General features: G+C 47.1%; 2 protein-coding genes and 1 long non-coding RNA gene across 11 annotated transcripts in view; 1 reads left to right on the forward strand and 2 right to left on the reverse strand.

Moving 5' to 3' along the window:
- Positions 1-714, forward strand: part of LOC139635409 (uncharacterized) — a 1,936-nt gene extending 1,222 nt beyond the window's left edge. Inside the window, exon 3 of the long non-coding RNA XR_011694202.1 lies at positions 513-714. This is a non-coding gene — a long non-coding RNA (uncharacterized lncRNA). The remainder of the gene's footprint in view (positions 1-512) is intronic.
- Positions 292-9,035, reverse strand: cradd (CASP2 and RIPK1 domain containing adaptor with death domain). 5 transcript variants are annotated; one of them, XR_011694201.1, is made up of 4 exons: positions 8,419-9,016; positions 1,716-1,909; positions 1,261-1,386; positions 292-593 (listed from the first exon to the last, which is right to left on the reverse strand). XR_011694201.1 is itself a non-coding variant. In XM_071502741.1 (3 exons), the coding sequence occupies exons 1-3, from the start codon at positions 8,714-8,716 to the stop codon at positions 569-571; spliced, it is 507 nt and encodes a 168-aa protein (XP_071358842.1). In that variant the 5' UTR covers positions 8,717-9,035; the 3' UTR covers positions 292-568. The 5 variants fall into 5 exon arrangements, 4 of the variants coding, with proteins under 4 accessions (XP_071358842.1, XP_071358844.1, XP_071358843.1 ...); XM_071502741.1 differs by lacking the exon at positions 1,261-1,386 and having other exon boundaries at positions 1,726-1,909; positions 8,419-9,035; XM_071502743.1 differs by lacking the exon at positions 1,261-1,386.
- Positions 9,036-11,280: 2,245 nt separating this feature from the next.
- socs2 (suppressor of cytokine signaling 2) lies at positions 11,281-19,737 on the reverse strand. Of its 5 annotated transcripts, XM_071502651.1 has the most exons (4): positions 19,598-19,737; positions 17,237-17,498; positions 15,313-15,565; positions 11,281-14,469 (listed from the first exon to the last, which is right to left on the reverse strand). In XM_071502651.1, the coding sequence occupies exons 3-4, from the start codon at positions 15,437-15,439 to the stop codon at positions 13,994-13,996; spliced, it is 603 nt and encodes a 200-aa protein (XP_071358752.1). In that variant the 5' UTR covers positions 15,440-15,565; positions 17,237-17,498; positions 19,598-19,737; the 3' UTR covers positions 11,281-13,993. The 5 variants fall into 5 exon arrangements, with proteins under 5 accessions (XP_071358752.1, XP_071358753.1, XP_071358751.1 ...); XM_071502652.1 differs by lacking the exon at positions 19,598-19,737 and having other exon boundaries at positions 15,313-15,560; positions 17,237-17,558; XM_071502650.1 differs by lacking the exon at positions 19,598-19,737 and having other exon boundaries at positions 17,237-17,558.
- Positions 19,738-19,850: the final 113 nt, after the last annotated feature.

Raw genomic sequence — 19,850 nt, forward strand, 5'->3', positions numbered from 1 at the left:
TGTGTCTGTTGTGATGTTGTGTTGTGTTGTTGTGATGTTGTGTTGTTGTGGTTGTTGTGTCTGTTGTGTTGTTGTCATGTTGTGTTGTGTTGTTGTGGTTGTTGTGTCTGTTGTGTTGTTGTGGTTGTTGTGTCTGTTGTGTTGTTGTGATGTTGTGTTGTTGTGATGTTGTGTTGTTGTGATGTTGTGTTGTTGTGGTTGTTGTGATGTTGTGATGTTGTGTTGTGTTGTTGTGATGTTGTGTTGTTGTCATGTTGTCATGTTGTGTCTGTTGTGATGTTATGATGTTGTGATGTTGTGTTTGTTGTGTTGTTGTGATGTTGTGTTGTTGTGATGTTGTGTCTGTTGTGATGTTGTGTTGTGTTGTTGTTGTCTCGTGGTGACGTCAGTTCTCCATCATCACTGATTCTGATTCTTCTGTCCTCTCATTGTGTCTTTATTGGTGGTGTATTGAATTGTTGTTGTTTTTTATCTGATCACAGTTGTGTTCATGTGTTTGACTGTTTGTTCAGGACATTCATGAGTGTGCGACGCTCTCTGCTGGTCACAGCTGCAAACTGCTGCTGGATCATCGACACGCAGCAGGACGCCGCCTGCAGGGGGACAAGAGACGAGTCAAACCCACAGGAAACAAAGTGACTCCTGCTGTTACTGTGGTGACTGTTTGTCCAGAACCATCACTGATGCATTGTGGGGATGTACGGAGGCTAAAGAAGGCCATCGTCCAAACTGAGGATTGTTGTCTTTTTAAAATGATGAATAAATCACTTTCTTTTCTAATATTTATCTCTGACGTCCATCTGTTGTCTGCTGCTGTTCAGTGTAATTAACAGTTTCATCAGTTTGTAATTAAAATAATATCTGTACCTTGTTGTTGGAGATGATTAACACCAGGTGTTGTTATAAATGATCAGATTTATCTGCTGTGAATCAGCAGCTTTAACAAACAGCTCCAAGCACCAGAAACAGATGACTCATAGCTCAGTGTGTGTGTGTGTGTGTGTGTGTGTTGGTTCATGTAAAGAATAAGAATCAGTTTCAGAGCAGCAGCAGGTCACAGAGTGTAAAGAGACCTTTGGACAGATAGAAAGTACTTTTACTGTGATACTGTAACTACAGGAAGCTGATAATACTTTTGTCAGTAATAAAGTACTTCTACACTGTAGTATTGGTACATGTACCACAGTAAAGGACCTGAGTACTTCTCCAGCTCTGTCCATCTTGTCGACTTCGTCCTTTAACCCTCAAACACAAACACACCTCTGGTCAGTCTGACTCCATATAAGGAGTTTCCTGCTGGCAGCTCTGACATCATTGTCTGGCCCACATGACCTCACACGTGTCCCTCTGGTAAACATGGACGTGTTTACTCCAGAGTCATGTGATCTAATCATCCAAAACACACACAAACACACAATGGATCACATAAGGAAACACACACACACACACACACACAGCTCTGTGTTTACTCCATGTTGTTTCTGTCCAGATGATCTGATTATGATGTGTCTCTGCTGGACTCAGGGTTTGAGTCAGTGACAACCAGAGGCTGCTGTCATTCATCATGTGACACGTGGAGACGTCACATGACGTTTCACATGTGAAAACAACAGTTCACATGTTGCTGCTTGTTACTGTGCTGCTTCATATTTCATGCTTTTATTGTGAAACACATTTAACTTTTGTTTTGAAAGGCTCCATATAAACATCCACACCTGTGCTTACAGGTGAGAAGCGGAGTTTTCCGTGTGGCCCAGGTTCACGGTCACTGCTGGAAACATCCGCTCTGACAGACCCTCCGTGCTCCGGGACCTGGATCTGGTCTCGCCTCTGAGCCCAGATCCAGCTTTCATTCTGATCCACTTTGTCCTGTTTTCGTCATGTCCGGCTGTTGTTGGATATGATATGCCTGCAAATGTTTCACAATAAAAGCCCTGTTAGCACATGGAAGGTTTATGTCCAGTTAAATGCTAGAGGACTTTTAATGTGAAATGATTACAGGAAGTGCTGAGTTTGTATTAACAGCATTAAAGCAGTAACTTTAACAGGAGCAAATCAAAACGAGGCTTCTTACCAAAATATGATGAAATACAGTCGTCAAACAGAAAGAATCAGGAATAAACACCTGTTACCTTCCACAGGTGAGGTAAATAAAACACAATAAAGTAACAAAACAAAGTAAATGACTGATTGTTCAGTGAATAAAAGCTCATAAAATAGTGAAATGCCTCATTATTCCTTGAAATTAACAAATTCTAATGTTTTGATTTGAGCAACAAATACACAGAGTTCACTTTCAGAGAAAATGAGGAACTTCAACAGTGAACGAATGAATTTCCTCAAGAACTCATCCTTTAGCTATAGAAATAATGAAACTGTAACGTACAGTGGGGGTCACAGGGGCCCAACAACAAATCTTTGCCCCGGGGCCCCTCGGGATGAGGATCTGGCCCTGGTTAGGACACTAACGAGAAGTTAAGGAGGAACGTTCAGCTGTTTGATGTTTCCTACGTTACACGACACTCAGAGTTTCTGAATGTGAGAAAGAAAACGTCCGACAGGAAGAGGAGACACTGGTCTGTCCTGGTCTCGGACAGATGAAGATGAATCCCGTCAGAGTAGAAAAAACTTTTTCTACATGTGAAGTCAGAGGGCGAAGAGTGTGAGGGGTTAAAAGGCCCAGCGTGTTACAGTCTGTGCCGCTGTCCTACTTTCCAGCAGTAAAACAATAAAAAGTCTCCGTCAGCAGCAGCAGCCTCTAAATATTTCCAGTTTCTTGGAAGGAGTGAGGATATAAAGCTCAGTGTTCACAGCTTTCTGAGAAACTCACAGGACTGGCATGAGGACCATCACGCTGCTGCTCACTGTCACGCACAAGATCCAAACTTTGTTTTCTGCTTCGTTCACAGAAAAATACTCAGCACGTGTTCAAGGAGTCAGAAACAGCTTCATTTCTGTTTCTTTCTTCAGGCTCCAGCAACACAACTGTTTTCACTTATTTATGAATCACTGGTTCATTCAACTGCAGTTCACTTAACTCAGCTTTTTAAGGCGGCAGAGAAACTTGTTCTTAACTTGAACCACCTTAAAGTCTGAAACTACCTGATTATCTCTGTATATCTGTAAAATATAAACTTTATTAATTTAATCTTTGACACTCTTCTGACTTTAATCTCAGGCTCCTGACTTTTACTTACAATTTGTTTTTAATCTTCATTCCTGATTTTCAGCTCAATCTTCAGATTTCCTGAGACTGTCCTAAAAAAACTAGGTCAGAGGTCGTCTGTCAGCAGGTTACTATGACCCATAGTTAGGTTTTGTTGCTAGGCGACATCTAGTGGTCGTAGTGATGATGACAGGAGCAAAGGGAAAAGTGCGGTGACGTAGTTTATAGAGCGACAGAGTCCACGTCAGGAGGAGGTTGGGGTGGATGGATGAATATGACCCAGGAGAGCGGTGTTCGATTCCCATGTGACAGGAGCAGTTTATGTTGTTTCTATTATCCATGACCGTTCATTGTTATTATTGTAACCATGACAACAAAGATCGTCTAATGTTGAGGAAAAACTTATTTTAACCCAAATCACCATCTTTACTAAACCTGACCAAGACATGACTGTTATTATAGTAACCATGGTGACGAAGGGAGGTACACTGCTCTCTGTACAAAATATGTGTTTATTACTGTAACCATGACAACCAAGGTCTGATACGCCTGCAGCTGTCGGGGCTGTGGGTCGTATCAGAGGGTTGATGGTTGTTCAGGTTGGAGGACTGGTTGGAGGAGTAATTGGAGGACTTGTTGGAGTCGTTGGAGGACTAGTTGGAGTCGTTGGAGGACTACTTGGAGGACTGGTTGGGGGACTGGTTGGAGGACTGGTTGAAGGAGTCATTGGAGAAGTAGTTGGAGTCGTTGGAGGACTAGTTGGAGGACTGGTTGGGGGACTGGTTGGGGACACAGTGAGACCAGACTTAGGAGCGTGAATGTCTGTGACTGACTGAGTGATGAAGTTACACCATTGGTTCATTGACCAATCAAAATGATCATAATATGACGTGATGATGTCATGACCGTTAATTGTGGATGACATCATCTGGTGACTTTCACAGCAGCTTAAGCCTCTTTCCATTGACAGAGGTTGGTTATAGCAGCTCCACACACATGGTCCAGACCAGTACCAGGTTTGGACCTGGTCTTGTTCAGTCAGATATCAGAGCTCAAAAAGTTAAACCCTGTCCCAGTTCAGATAGGTGCAGGTTCTGGATCTCCTCAGTCCACCTTAAAAGTCAGACAGCAACAGAAAGCTGTCTGCGGGCTGTTGAGGAATTAATGAAGAGCAGTGGGAGCCACTCCTACTTTTACTGTGTGTGTTATTGTGTGTGTGTGTGTCTGTGTGTTACTTCGTTCTCTCTGACTAAATTTTATCGTCTGTTTGAACGAAGTTTCAGTTGAATTCCAGGAAAATGCTGAGAATTAGCTCAGTCACACGCACGCACGCACACACACACACACGCACACACACACACACACACACACAGTTTAATAAAAGCAGGAAGTAAAAAAGTCTCACTTGTTTTAATTAATTCAACTTCACACCTTTAAATCTGAAATGATTGACCTGTCTCATATTTCAGATCCATTTCTCTCAGAATCAAAGTTTTATCTTGAACTTTAAACTTTCACCACAGATTCTTCACTTTTATCTCAAATATTCACAAAGTTCACATTTAATCTCAGATTCGTGACTTTATTCTCAAAATCCTGACCTTTATTTAAAAGATTCATGTTCAGACACGATCTCAGACTCTAACCTCTGACCTCTGACAGACTGAAAAGAGTGAAGGCCTGTTTCTCAGTATAAAAGTGTAAAAGATGAAATCACTGCAGGACGTCCTGCAGGACGGACGGGTGGACCTCAGCAGCCTGCAGACTCTGCAGCAGCCTCTGGACCGTGGCCCTCCTCCCCTCAGACCGTCTCCACTGAACCAGACCAGCCAGCGCCGCTCCGTGGGTGCTGAGGGAGTGATCGGCCCGACAGCGGAACAGAGCCTCCGCAGACAAACCCAGATCCATCAGCACCGACTCCCACTCGGCGCCGAGCCGAGCCGCCAGCCGGGACAGCTCCTGATCCGAGGGGACCCTCCGGAGAACCGAATCGGGAAGCTGCCAGACGTCTGCGGAGGAGGAAGGACGTGACGTCAGAGTGGAGGGAGGTGAAGGTTTCGGACTACGGTCAGATTAATGCTTAACATTTTAACTGTAGGATAAACTGGGGTAAGAAGCCCCCCCCACCGCCCGGGGCTTCTTCCATGGGTTGTGTGGGAAGATGCCCCTTTACGAGATTTTACATTTAGTCTAATAATAACAAAGTTGGGTCTAGAATGATTTGATTACCTCTAAATGTGTTTACTGAAGCACACTCCTGTGTACGTATTATATTGATGTTCAAAATACACAGATATCAAAAGAAAGTTGACATTACTCCAGTTGACCTGAATCTAAAATCACTTTAACCTTAAAATGCTGAGATTCTGATTCACTGTATGTTAAATTATGACTTTAATCATAAAATCCAGATCCTGTTTAATGAGTTTGATTTTACCCAATTTAAAATATTCTCAAAATCAGTTTTGACTTCAAAACATAAGATTTTAATCTTAATCAAATCAGTTTAAACATCAGAATTCAGACTATTTGACGTTTGAACTTATAAAATGATTTGTCTGAAAACAACATGAATCCTGTTTATTCTCAGGTTTAATATTCACATTTGAATCATTTGGTCTTTGATATGTCGACCACAGAATCTCACACAGCTGCACCACGTGTTGTAATCACGACTGAAACAAACCTCTTCAGCGTGTTTGCTGTGTTTGAATAATAATCTTTATTTACACTGACGTCGTCGCTGCTGCGACTGCAGTTCTCAGTACTCAGGAGTCAGTGGAGGGTCGCACCGTTTGGTCTCCAGTTATTGGACAACAAAACATCAAAAAAAAAACTACGAGCAGCTGGTGTTGAAATCTGTTTGCTCTCATTCTGTTTTCTTTTAGGTCACTGTGACACAGGAAGTGGTTTGTCACCGTGTGTAACCTCGCTCAGTGTTTGTCCTGCAGCACGTGGACGTTCACACTGAAACTCAGTGACCTGACAAACAGCAGCTTCTACACAACCAACAACACAAACCTGAGTCAGTGTGGAGCTGCTCTTTAGTCCGAGGGATTTACAGGTGATTTCTGTCCACAGTGACCTGCGGTTTTCACGTCCTTGGTTTTAACAGCTGTACCTGTTGAACTGAGCTGAAACACAATCCTGACATTCACAGTGTGATCCTCAGACTCTGTCTGTGCTGTATGATGACAGATTATTTTCATGACTGACGCAATGAATCTTGGGATGTTTGGCCATGAAAGATCCACCTGTTGGAGCCCTTGTTGTCCAGGTCAAGAAGGACACACCTGAAGGAGCCTTTGAACAGTTACGGTCTAGTCTCGCTGCTGTGACACAGCCGGTCTTCAGATGAACCTCAGAAGGATGCGGGTCAGGACCTGAGACACAGCCCACCTGTCGACCTGCGGCTCCTTCCTAAAATCATAACATTTTTCAGGGGAGTCTGGTTGACTGGTATACTGGGTACTGTCTGTACTTACACTTAATACACCATTAAGCATCACTACTTACAACTAATACTAAACTACCAGTGTCTGTGTAACTAACAGCATAAAGTTGTTAATGTTGATTTTAGAATTAATGAATTCATATCAGGGCTGTGTCTGTGTTTTCGAGTCATCATGTTTTTCTGTTCCTGGTTTTTTGAATGCATCAGTCTTCCTTAGTAAGATCTACTCATCTGACTGTCAGGACTTCACACTCGTCTGTTCTCTGGAGGTGAACTGAAGCCGGAGCCTCAGACACAGTCTCAGCGTCTCTGGACCCTGAAAAGACTGAGGCCCTGTTCAGAGGTCTGTGTTGTTTCAGGGGATCAGCAGGGATCAGGAGCATGTGATGAACGTGGCCTCAAACATCCGGCTCTGCAGCTTTAATACAGACGCTGCTGCTGCTGCCAGGATTCCTGGAAAGCAGGAGGCAGGAAATAAAAGACTGAGGAGGAGAAGAGAGGGAGGCCAAGGCTGGAAAACAACCCCCCCTACCCTAACCCTAACCCCCACCTCCTCTTTAGAGGTATGTCATAACTGCATGTGGGAGCTCTGAGGGTCTGGAGGTTTGTCATACCTGCAGCTTGGCCTCTGAAAACACCTGGATGCCATGTGGAAGCCCCGCCTCCTGTAGCTGCAGTGATGTCACTCACACACATGTTGCTGGTTGTTATGTAAGAGCTCAGATGAAGGAGCAGCTTCCAGGAAGAGCCACAGTCTGACTTCACTCCTTTATTCAGGCTTTGATTTCACTCAGTTCTTTTCATCAGGTGAAACTCCTCCTCTTCATCGGTTACTCAGTCTGTGGTCGAGGCTTCAGTTCTTCTTCTCTCTAAACAAACAGACCTCGTCAGAACCAGGAATCTCCTCATTCTTGACGGATAATGTTCCTGGAAAATTCCTGGAAAAGTTGGGAATCTGCGCTGAGGCCCGACAGATAAAACACAGCAGAGACTGATCCGTGTCGGCTGCTGATGAGTTTCAGCAATATTACTGTTTATTTGAGTTCTGACTGTATTTGAAAATCTGACTTTAATCTCAGTATTTTAATGTGTGTCTCAATATTTACTCACATTCTCCAAGATTAACTCAGGTCCCGGGGCCCCTGACCTCTCGGGCCCTGGGGCCTGATCCTGACAGGCCTGCCCGTCAGTGGATGACCGAGTCTAGTGATCAGTGACCAAACCTGTTACACATGAGGACTCGGTGTTTCCTCAGAGACGGGACCTCTCACCACTCTCTAGACAGGTGTGTGTTGATTTTAAAGGAGGTCTGACACTGGGTCCAGATCAGAGCAGAGGACAGGAACCAGGTTACACACACCTGGGACCATCACTGACACTAAACTGAGATTTAATGACAACACAGTGGCAAACTGCAGCTTTGTGAAAATCTAGTCCGGATCTGACAAGTCTACGTGTTTTTCAGTCTAGACCCAGTCTTATGTGGTCTTATGTGGTCTTATGTGGTCTGGATGGAAAAAGGCAGTGAATTTGTCCTTTTTTCTGTTTTGACATGAACAATAAAGGTTTTACAAACCTGAAACAGACTTGAAACGGTCTCCAGAGTCTCTGTTAGTCTAGTCCAGGTCTGACAAGATTCAGTGAGGTGGTTTTAGAGATAGACCGGATCCAGACTGATGTGGTCCAGATGGAGTATGAATCTGCAAACGTTTTAAACTTGGACTACAATGTTTGGAACCTGTTTCACAACTTCAGGTGGACTAACTACTGGGATACTGGTGATAACAGGTGTACTTACCTGTCGAGCCGGGCTCGGGTGGAGTCTGGAGCTCCAGCTGCAGTCGGTCTCTGGCCCAGCTGAAGTCCTCCAGAGACCGCAGGAAGCAGTGGAAGGCCCGGGGCCCGCGGGTCGGGAGGAGGTCCAGCAGCCTCAGAGCCTTCAGCCTGTTTGTGGCCAGAGACTCGATGTCCTCCACCTGGGCCTCGGTCAGGACTTCCTCCTGGAACAGAAACGGAACGATAGTGTCGCAGACCAGCAGCTCGCCGGACAGATACACTCTGTGTTTCCGCAGAACCGCCTTGTGAACCGGGTCCATGTTGAGGATCTGACCCCGTGACTCCCTCCGTAAACCATGCTAGTTATCTCATAACCAACTCGCGTAACATCGTGAAAACCAGTTACTAGCCCGGATAACTACATTTTGCTCAATGTTATTGTGTCCGACTGGAAACATGTCAGCGGAACCGAGGTTTTTACTAACACTCAGTTTCCCGTGAGGATTTCTCAAAGCTGGACAACGTCCAATTTAGCGACAACACTTAATTGTAATTGTCAAACTGAAATATGTATTTATTATTTGTCATTCTTTAATCCGGCTCACATTTACACTCCAGGTACGTGCAAATATCTGCGTTTCTTGTTAACTACCGCGGTGTGTGGTAGCTAGTACAAATCTTGAACCAGAGATAAAATTATGGTTTTTATGAACAAAACTTAAACTTGGTGGATGAAATATATGCCGAATATACAGGGATACGCTAAGTATTGTGAGACGTTGATCTATATTGTTCTAACTCTTTATGGTTTTAACTGATTTATGAAGAATCCTAAAATCATGACATTTTTCAATATAGTCAGGATGAACGGTCTTTTAAAGGTATACCGTGTAATACAATGGATTTTATGATGAGCGTAATGCTGGAAATTATTAGAGGCTGAAATGAAATTCAAAATTGAAATAAATATAATACACCACTACTCACAATTAATACTAAACTAGCTGTTTCTATGTGTAACAAACAGTATGAGCTACTGTTACAATTAAGGTTTCTGATAATTAAAAAGCTGCTAGTTTGATTAAATATCTACCGAATTCATCAAAAGACCCAAAAGTTACTGAAGTGGTTGGTATTTGATTTTCTAATATATGTTTATAGGTAAGAATGAGCAAGGAACTCCAAAACTTAACGATTTGTTAAGGGAGTTCGGCATTAAGATATCGGGACTTGAACAGCGGAATACATGAAATTATCGCGGACTAATGTTTAATTTAGTATGAATTTAATAAATCAAGTAACATAACTCAGTGGTTTTAATGAAACGCTGCTCTATTTGATTTGGTTCAGCTGGTGTCTGCAGATACTGGCAGTCCTCTTCCTCCTCCTCCTCCTCCTCCTCCCCCCATGTTCTCTTCCTCCTCTTCCTCCTCCTCCCCCATGTTCTCCTCCTCCTCCTCTTCCTCCTCCTCCCCCCATGTTCTCCTCCTCCTCCTCTTCCTCCTCTTCCTCCTCCTCTTCCTCCTCCTCCCCCCATGTTCTCCTCTTCCTCCTCTTCCTCCTCCTCTTCCTCCTCCTCCCCCCATGTTCTCCTCCTCCTCTTCCTCCTCCTTCCCCCATGTTCTCCTCCTCTTCCTCCTCCTTCCCCCATGTTCTCCTCCTCTTCCTCCTCTTCCTCCCATGTTCTCCTCCTCCTCTTCCTCCTCCTCCCATGTTCTCCTCCTCCTCTTCCTCCCATGTTCTCCTCCTCTTCCTCCCATGTTCTCTTCTTCCTCTTCCTCCTCCTCCTCTTCCTCCTCCTCCCCATGTTCTCCTCCTCCTCTTCCTCCCATGTTCTCCTCCTCTTCCTCCCATGTTCTCTTCCTCCTCTTCCTCCTCCTCCCCCATGTTCTCCTCCTCCTCCTCTTCCTCCTCTTCCTCCTCCTCTTCCTCCTCCTTCCCCCATGTTCTCCTCCTCCTCCTCTTCCTCCTCTTCCTCCCATGTTCTCCTCCTCCTCTTCCTCCTCCTCCCATGTTCTCCTCCTCCTCCTCTTCCTCCTCCTCCCATGTTCTCTTCCTCTTCCTCCTCCTCCTCCCCCATGTTCTCCTCCTCCTCTTCCTCCCATGTTCTCCTCCTCTTCCTCCCATGTTCTCTTCCTCCTCTTCCTCCTCCTCCCCTCATGTTCTCCTCCTCCTCTTCCTCCTCCTCTTCCTCCTCCTCCCATGTTCTCCTCCTCCCCCCATGTTCTCCTCCTCCTCTTCCTCCTCCTCCTCCCATGTTCTCCTCCTCCTCCTCTTCCTCCTCCTCCCATGTTCTCTTCCTCTTCCTCCTCTTCCTCCTCCTCCCCCATGTTCTCCTCCTCCCATGTTCTCTTCCTCCTCCTCCTCCTCTTCCTCCCATGTTCTCCTCCTCCTCCTCCTCCTCCTCCTCCTCCTCCTCCGTTAGTGGCGTCCCACTGAACTGAACAGAGAACGTTCACAGTTGAACAGTGACTGTGGGTCAACACTGTTCAACTGTGTTTGTGTGGATCCTGTAACACTGTAATATTGATAATAATCCTGCGACAGTGGCGTTTATATTGACATTAGTGTGTTCCTGTTGATCTGGTAGAAGGACAGTGACAGGTTTCACTGACAGGAAGTTTTCATTTGTTATTCTTTAGTTTTCTTTTTCAGGCAGAACCAGGATTAACCCTGATCCATCCATAAATACATGAAGGAAAAACCTGAAAAAAAATCAGAGTAAAATATAATATTTCATAAAAGTGATGGTGTGAAACTCAATTTGAAATTTTCCGTTTTTACTGCAGAATATTTGTTTGAAATGTGACCCATTAAAAAACAAGTGCGAAAACTAAAAATGCAAACTTTTCTAAGTAAATACAGAGAGAGATGAGACACGTGATGAAGCACCATATAAAATTTTATTTCTCTCCTGGTTGGAGCTGATCAACGTTACAGAGGCAGAGCGGCTGCACAGCTCAGGAACAACACATGCCTTCAGAGCCTGTGCAGCGTCTTTACAAAACATGTACCAGAAAACACAGTGTGACACAATCAATAAATATTTAAAGAATCAGAGGCTGAGAGCTGCAGGCCTCAGCGCTGATATGTACAGAGTCATTGTCCTACTCATTGTGTTTCATGTAATAAAGATTTATTCATTTCACATGCAAACAGGACAGAAACTGGAGCTGTTGAATCACAGCTGAAGGAGAAAAGAAGTGACCCCTCCCATCAATGATTAACCCCCCCATACAAAAATTCAAACAGAGCAGGAACATTATAATAATCCATATTAACAGAAACATGGTGTAGAGTTCACACAGTGTCAGACGCAACAGTGCGAGCATCAAACCTGTGGACAAACGTGTGCAATAACACAGACCCATTTACCTGAGTGACCGACTGTCACATGACCACATCATCCTGATTTTAACGTCCCCAAACACCTGAGCCCAAAGAGCGGAAGAGTGACGCCAACACAACTCATCTGAGCACAAACCAACTCTCCTGCAGTGAAACCAAACCTGTTCAGCCTCAGTCGACTTCTTATCGTACGTTAACGTGTTTGAAAGACTTTCTGCCAGAACCGCTGAACTGGTCCAGGAGAGACTGAAACCCGGCTGTGAAGAGCCTCATTGGTTCTCTGCTCCAGGTGCAAATAACATCTGCACAGTAATATTGTAGACAGTACAGATCAGCAGTGAGCAGGTCACATGATCTGTGCAGGTCACATGAAGGTCACTCAGACTTTAAACTCTGAAGTTCCCATCAGAACCACAGGAGGATGAGACGCTCCTTTCATGTTACCTGCTTCACAGCAGTGATAACAGGTATCTCAAGTGCTAATGGCAACAAAACAATGGTCTCCATGGAAACAGTAGAAATTTCCTGCTGTAAAATCTCTTTCACTGCTGTAAATTACATAACTTTTTTCCTTAACTCAGGAAACTTTTTAAGAGATTCTGTGCAGCACCCTTAAGTAACTCCCTCAGCTAAGGAGAAATTGAATCTTAAGTGTCATACTTAAGTAGAAAACTTAAGGTGTTTTGTGTAACTGGCCCTAGGTCCTTCACCTGGGCAGGTAACAGGCTGCTGACTTCATTTCCTGTAGCATCTGTAGGCAGGTGATGAGTGGCTGTGTTAATGTTGCTAACAGTTTAGCCTTCTGCTAACATACTCATGCAAGTGTGTGTGTGTGTGTGTGTATCTGTTCAATGATTAATGGATGAAATCATTGATTTTGTGAACACGTGAGAGGGACAAGCGGTACCACTGAGTGGTATCAACAGGTGCTGTGTTTTCCTGTGATCTGATTGGTCCACAGTCACAGAGTACTACATCCAGCAGGTACAAAGTCAAAGATCACAGCTGAGTCTGATGTGTGTTCAGAAGAAAACGTTTGTTTTCGACGCTGCTCATTGATCAGGAACAACCTCGACTCACTGCCTAACAAACGTTTGGCCGGAGGTGACCTTTTCATGGTCACATGTGGTCAGTCAGCCAATCAGACGGCTCCATTTCCTGTGTTTACAGGTAGGAATATGAGCCTGGAGTTTGTTTGTTGTCTCAGCTGGTTCACATCAGGGTTTTTAAACTTATACAGATATAATTCACTTTGTCTTTTATGACTCAGGAAAATAAAAGACAACGTTGCCTTGGGCTCTCATGAAATTTAATAAATAAAGACTAATCAATAATGATAGTAATCAACAGTTTACTTCCACTTCAGTGCAGATAATAGTTTCATAATTACTAAACTATTTTTAAACCGCTAACTCATCATAAGTTCATGTTTCTTTTTCTTTGTAATGATCGTTATGAAAGTCCTGTATAAATAAAGTTTACTTCAGTCCTGATGACACTTCCTGCTGCCGTGTATCATCACATTAACTTAGTCGTCAGCTCACGCTTGAGTTTGAGCTGTAACAATATTTGAAATTAATCTGATTACTTTGTTAAAATCAGCTGATCCACTTCCTGTCGTCATGTGACCTGGGTTTGGTATTTTTTAAAGTTTTTCATCCTTTTGTGGTTTCAGTTTGAGTTTGTCATGATTTCAGTAATTTTTCAGTGTTAGATTTTTTTTAAAGATTGTGAAATGAAAACTTTTTATTATTAGAAACTCAAATATTTCACTGTTATAATTTGATTTTCACTGAGGAACCAGTGACTCTAATCAAAGTGTTTGTTTGTCAGCTGATCCAGACTCAATAAAAGCTCTGACTGTGGATCTGGTTTTGAGCTTTAATTTGAAAGGAGATCAGGAAGTTTAAATGCAGTGTGTGACTGTGTGCTGGGGGCCTGTTGTGTTGCTGATGTCGTGGTCAGGTTCAGTACCTCACTGTCAGCGGCTCCACCTCCACCCTGCACTGTTGTGTGTTTCAGGGACTTTTAGTTTGTAAAAATCACTTCCTGTGATCAGAAACAGACTTCCTGCTGGGACCCCTCCCTCCAGCTGAGACCTGCTGACCCCTGTCTGGAGGGAAACCTGAGCCTGAGGTGATGGAGAATCACCGCTGGTTATTGCGTGTACCTGTAGAGCAGGTGAGGGGAGTGGTCAGTGGTCAGGTGGACTGTATTACTCCACAGTGAGCTGTAGTCCCAGCACCTGTCTACACGTTGTAGGCGTAGTCTGTCAGGTAGTCCTTCAGTCTGTTGGGCAGCGGCAGATCCTGGACCTGCCGCGTCGTCCTGTTGATGGTGATGCGACACAGGTGCTGCAGCGACGGCGTGGCCGTGTACACGGGTTTGGTGAGCAGCAGCTGCACCGTGCCGTTGGGCGGCGCTGCCGTGGGCTGAGCGTTTGACGCCGCCTTATCGCTGGTCCTGGACAGCATGACGTAGTGCTCCACCAGGTGGACCACGCTGTCAAACTGCTTCAGCTTGGGCTTCACCAGGACCACCGAGTCCAGCTTGAATTTACCGTGTTTGTACTCGATTCGCAGGTTAGTGGGGCCCGCCGACGTCATGGCGGAGATGGTGAACAGGTAGTCCCTCTGAGAGCTGTCCCGCACCAGGAAGGTGCCCTCCGAGGCGTCCTGAAGGATCTCTTTGGCTTCGGTAGCGGTCAGACTGCCCCAGTACCAGCCTGACACCAGAGACAGGAAACATTAGAAACACATCAGACAGAGCAGCTGCACTGAGGTCAGTTCTCAGTCACATGACGCAGACTCCGTCACAGGTTGTGAAATAAAGACCTGAGCTGCTGCCAGTGTAACTGTGATCACTGTGGCTGTGATGACGGGGACGCTCGTCATGTGATCAGTCATTAATGAACGCTGATCTGTGTCTGCTGCTGAATAAAGACAAACAGCATCAGCAGCTCCTGTCAACACTAGTCTGTTGATTTTAAACTGCACAGAAACCACACACTGAAAAATACTGGAGCTTCACATCTTCCTCTGTGACTGAAGCCTTATGAAATAATAATAAAAAAGTTAAACCCATCTTCAATAATCATGTCACAGTGGCTGAAGAGAAAAGTGCTCAGGTTTATAATAACGAAATAAATGAATTAAAATCACAAAGAGATGAAGAAAAAAAACAACTGCAACAGTCGATCAACAGAAAAATAGATTCACAATTATTTTGATAATCAATTAATCATTTCAGTCAAAGAATAAAAAATAGTTTAAATTTTGCTAAATTGTGATTTTGTTTCCATTATTTTCATTATTTAATGGACCAAATTATTAATTAAAAAACAATCAGTGCATTAATTAATGATGACTCTCACTGCTTCACTGGACTGAGGAGACTGGATTGAAATGAACAGGTCTGTCTCAGCCACACAGCCGACTGCTGTTTGGAGCCCGGGCTGTTTTCCAGCTGTTTCTCTCATCTGGCTGACTCTCAAAACTTTACATACATAAGCATGTTGTCTCAATAACAAGTGTATAACTGCTATTTGAATTTAACAGCTGAGTCTCACCTGTGTTCTTCAGGTCTTTCATGGCCAAGGCGATGCGGCTCTCGTCCGATTCCACAGCCCTGGAGTTGTTGTCTGCTCGTCTGTCGCTCTCGATGGTTTCTGTGGACTCGGAGGACTGGCAGGTCATTGGACAGATCCAACCTACAGCCTAGTTTTAGGCCTACAGCTGAGACATGGACAAGGTCTGCAGCAGCCAGACGAGAGGGCAGGAAGACGCTGCTCGCCTTGGAGCTCTGCACCAGTTTATACTGTTCTGGAAATAAATAAAACCCATCAAACACTGTCTGGCTGGTTCACGACTGCAGCTGGATAACGCTGCAGATAAACACTATTACCAGCACATCTCATCATCATTACCAGAGTGTGTTTAAGTTACAGTAAAACTGGGGAGTTTTACTGGAAACTGGTCTCTTTCCGAAACAAGGCTCCATTCAAAAATGTGTCAGTTTAAGACAACACTGTTCTTAATCAAAAACCTGGACCTCACAGAGGACGATCTGAGACTGCTGACACATCACCACCTTCCTCCGTTTAATTCAGCAGACCAGTGATTCACTTGACTGGAAACATTTTGGATAACTGATCGATGGTTTTACATTTGTTTGACATTTATATAAACCAATTAGTCAAGAAAATAATCAGCAATGAAATTTGAGTAACGTTGGGACAGACATAATCAGACAATTACTATTTTACACTGTTTCAGTCAAAACATCAACTGTAGAGGACATGAAAAAGCCTCATTTCTACATGGAAAACAAAAGAACACAGTCAGGTCTGAAGGAGAGGGGGTAAATAAAATGTTATGTTTTATAACAATAATTTGGTTCAAACCAGATGCTCAGCTTCCACAGAAGTGATGACTAACAGTCAGTCAGGGCTGTGGGAATAACACATTCTTTTCCACCACAAAAAGTAACTGTACTGTTATTGTATTGTGCTGCATAATTTTAAATCTTTCTTGTGTGCAGAGACTGTAATGAACAGTTTTTTAACTGACTTATGAATGTGCAAGAAAATTTCCATTTCAGTTACTGAAATACTGATTTCAATTGCGGGAATTTTTAAATGACTTTGGCTTAAGGTGATAAAAAAATTCTATCTATCCTTTATCCATCTTGGTACGTTTATTCTCGTATCCGGAACTGAAGAATCAACTATGACGAATCAGGAAAAATGGATTTAATTCCTCAGACGGTTTGTACATCAGAGGTCATGAAGAAGAAATAAAACTGCTATAAATTTGAATAGAATTAGGTGAAGTGACAGTTTTTCTCCGCTAGTAAAACGGACAAACTGAAGCCAGGCCCACAGGTGTTCTACAGTTTCTAACCTGTCCGTCAGATGTGCAATAGATTACCTAAAGTTACCGAAATTATTATTTTAACCACTGTCCATCTTAGCGCATATACTTTTCAAACTAATGACAGGAGTTATTACAGAATCTAAGCAAGACTTGACTGGACAACACAGGAAACATAGCATAACATTCATTTGATTTTCCAGCAGGTTTTCACAACAAATTACTAAAATTTTGAACAGAATTTGGCGTAAATCATATAACCACAAATCAAGACATGTACTTACTGTAAAGCAAATATTTCTTAGTCTATTAGTAAAGTATTCGTATATTAGTTTCTTCGTGAGCGCGGAATTTCAGAACAGGTTGTACATAACAAGAAAAAAAACAACACTTCATTTTCAAGCAGGTTTGCACGACAGGCGGCATGGACACATCTAAAATCAATGAAAATTTGAATAGAATTTGGTGAAAGGTGAAAATTCTCTTCATCTGGCGCCAGAGAAACGGACACATGAAACAGGACAGGTGTTTTACCTCACCTGTCCGTCACACGTGTAGGCCCCCGAACCCACCGAACCCACCTGGCGGGGACCCAGACCGGGAACCCACGGCCGCACGTACCTGAGTGTGTCGGAGCTAGCGGCTAACTGTCCCACCCCGAGCCGCTCCTCCGGCGGTCTGGGTCCACGGAACCGCTGCCTGGGGCGGGCGTCCTTCCTCCTGTCCCCGCTAATGGCGTGCGGCGGGTCCAACCGTCAACCTGTCGGTCCGGGCGGAAGCCGCCGCCGTCCGGGCGCCAGACCACGAAAACACCGCGCGTGTGCGGGACACGGTGTCCGTCCGTGCGTGTGCGGGCTGGGGACAGCCGAGTCCACCGGGCCGCCTGATGACCGAGATCACCATAAACACAAGGGAAGCATTTCCAGGAACTTTCCAGGAATATGGTCACATGGTGCAGAGAGCCGCGATTTAAGGTGGACCGAGAGATGGAGAGAGAGAGGGGGGGGGGGGGGAGAGGGAGGGTGGGGAGGAGAGAGGGAGGGGGGGGAGAGAGAGGGGGGGGAGAGAGGGAGGGGAGAGGGGGGGGAGAGAGGGAGGGGGGGAGGAGAGAGAGGGGGGGGGAGAGAGGGAGGGGAGAGGGGGGGGAGAGAGGGAGGGGGGGAGGAGAGAGAGGGGGGGAGGAGAGAGAGGGGAGAGAGGGAGAGGGGAGAGGGGGGGGAGAGAGGGAGGGGGGGAGAGAGGGAGGGGGGGGAGAGAGAGGGGGGGGAGGGGGGGAGAGAGGGAGGGGGGGAGAGAGGGAGGGGGGGAGAGAGGGGGGAGAGAGGGGGGAGAGAGGGAGGGGGGGAAGAGGGGGGGAGAGGGAGGGAGAGGGGGGAGAGAGGGAGAGGGGGGGGAGAGGGAGGGGGGGAGGAGAGAGGGAGGGAGAGAGGGAGGGGGGGAGAGAGAGAGAGGGGGGAGAGGGGGGAGAGAGGGAGGAGAGAGGGGGGAGAGGGGGGAGAGAGAGGGGAGAGGGGGGGAGAGGGAGGGAGAGAGAGGGGAGAGGGGGGAGAGGGAGGGGGGGAGGAGAGAGGGAGGGAGAGAGGGAGGGGGGGAGAGGGAGAGAGACACAGAGAGAGAGGGAGGGGGGAGAGGGGGGGAGAGGGGGGAGGAGAGGGGGAGGGAGAGAGGGGAGGGGGGGAGAGAGGGAGGGGGGGGGAGAGAGGGAGGGGGGAGGGGGGGAGAGAGGGAGGGGGGGAGGAGAGAGAGGGGAGAGAGGGGGGAGAGAGGGGGGAGAGAGGGAGGGGGGGGAGAGAGGGAGGGGGGGAGAGAGGGAGGGGGGGAGAGAGAGAGGGGGGGAGGAGAGAGAGGGGAGAGGGGGGGAGAGAGGGAGAGGGGGGAGAGAGAGAGAGAGAGGGAGGGGGGAGAGAGGGAGAGGGGGGGAGAGAGGGGGGGAGAGAGGGAGGGGGGGAGAGGGAGGAGAGAGGGGGGAGAGGGAGAGGGGGGAGAGAGGGAGGGGGGGAGGAGAGAGAGGGGAGAGAGGGAGAGGGGGGGAGAGAGGGGGGGGAGGGAGAGAGAGGGGAGAGAGGGAGAGGGGGGAGAGAGGGGGGGAGAGAGGGAGGGGGGGAGAGGGAGGGGGGAGAGGGAGGAGAGAGGGGGGAGAGGGGGGGAGAGAGAGGGGAGAGGGGGGGAGAGGGAGGGAGAGAGAGGGGAGGGGGGGGAGAGGGAGGGGGGGAGGAGAGAGGGAGGGAGAGAGGGAGGGGGGGAGAGGGAGAGAGACACAGAGAGAGAGGGAGGGGGAGAGGGGGGGAGAGGGAGAGAGGGAGGGGGGGGAGAGGGAGGGGGGGGAGAGAGGGAGGGGGGAGGGGGGGAGAGAGGGAGGGGGGGAGGAGAGAGAGAGGAGAGAGGGAGAGGGGAGGAGAGAGGGGGGGAGAGAGGGAGGGGGGAGAGAGGGGGGGGGAGAGGGAGGAGAGAGGGAGAGGGGGGGAGAGAGGGAGGGGGGGAGAGGGAGGAGGGGGAGAGAGAGGGGAGAGGGGGGAGGAGAGAGGGGGGAGAGAGGGAGAGGGGGAGAGAGGGGAGAGAGGGAGGGGGGGGAGGAGAGAGAGGGGCGAGAGGGAGGGGGGGGAGAGAGGGGAGGGGGGGAGAGAGAGGGAGAGGGGGGGAGGAGAGAGGGGGGGAGGAGAGGGAGGGGGGGAGAGAGGGGGGGAGGAGAGAGAGGGGGGAGAGAGGGAGAGGGGGGGAGAGGAGGGGGGGAGGAGAGAGGGAGGGAGAGAGGGAGGGAGAGAGAGACAGAGAGAGAGAGGGAGAGAGAGGGAGGAGAGAGGGGAGGGAGAGAGAGAGGAGAGAGAGACAGAGAGAGAGAGGGAGAGAGAGGGAGAGAGAGGGGGAGGGAGAGAGAGGGGGAGGGAGAGAGAGAGACAGAGGACCTCTCTCTCTCTTAGGTACACTTCCATGTGTATATCCATGTCCTCACCTGGTGAGGCCCACAGCCCCTCCCCACCTCACCTCCACCTGTGGACACTGGGCTTGATGCTTCCCCTGGAAGCTGGGCTGCATATGGCGGTCGGTCTGGTGTTAGCATGTCCTCTGCATATGGCGGTCGGTCTGGTGTTAGCATGTCCTCTGCATATGGCGGTCGGTCTGGTGTTAGCATGTCCTCTGCATATGGCGGTCGGTCTGGTGTTAGCATGTCCTCTGCATATGGCGGTCGGTCTGGTGTTAGCATGTCCTCTCCCTGTTGAACTGTTCATCTCGCCAC

Source organism: Trachinotus anak, unplaced genomic scaffold (genome assembly GCF_046630095.1).
Source record: "Trachinotus anak isolate AG129_WGS33_773 ecotype Australia unplaced genomic scaffold, CSIRO_AGI_Tana_v1 ptg000018l, whole genome shotgun sequence".
NCBI lineage: Eukaryota > Metazoa > Chordata > Actinopteri > Carangiformes > Carangidae > Trachinotus > Trachinotus anak.

Excerpts from the sequence above, each read along its gene's own strand:
- cradd (XM_071502740.1), bottom strand. The coding sequence starts at position 8,716 with ATGGACCCGGTTCACAAGGCGGTTCTGCGGAAACACAGAGTGTATCTG. Across the intron at positions 5,176-8,418 it reads ACCCGAGCCCGGCTCGACAG|ACGTCTGGCAGCTTCCCGAT; the intron begins GTAAGTACACCT and ends CCTCCTCCGCAG.
- socs2 (XM_071502651.1), bottom strand. The coding sequence starts at position 15,439 with ATGACCTGCCAGTCCTCCGAGTCCACAGAAACCATCGAGAGCGACAGA. Across the intron at positions 14,470-15,312 it reads GAAAGACCTGAAGAACACAG|GCTGGTACTGGGGCAGTCTG; the intron begins GTGAGACTCAGC and ends CTCTGGTGTCAG.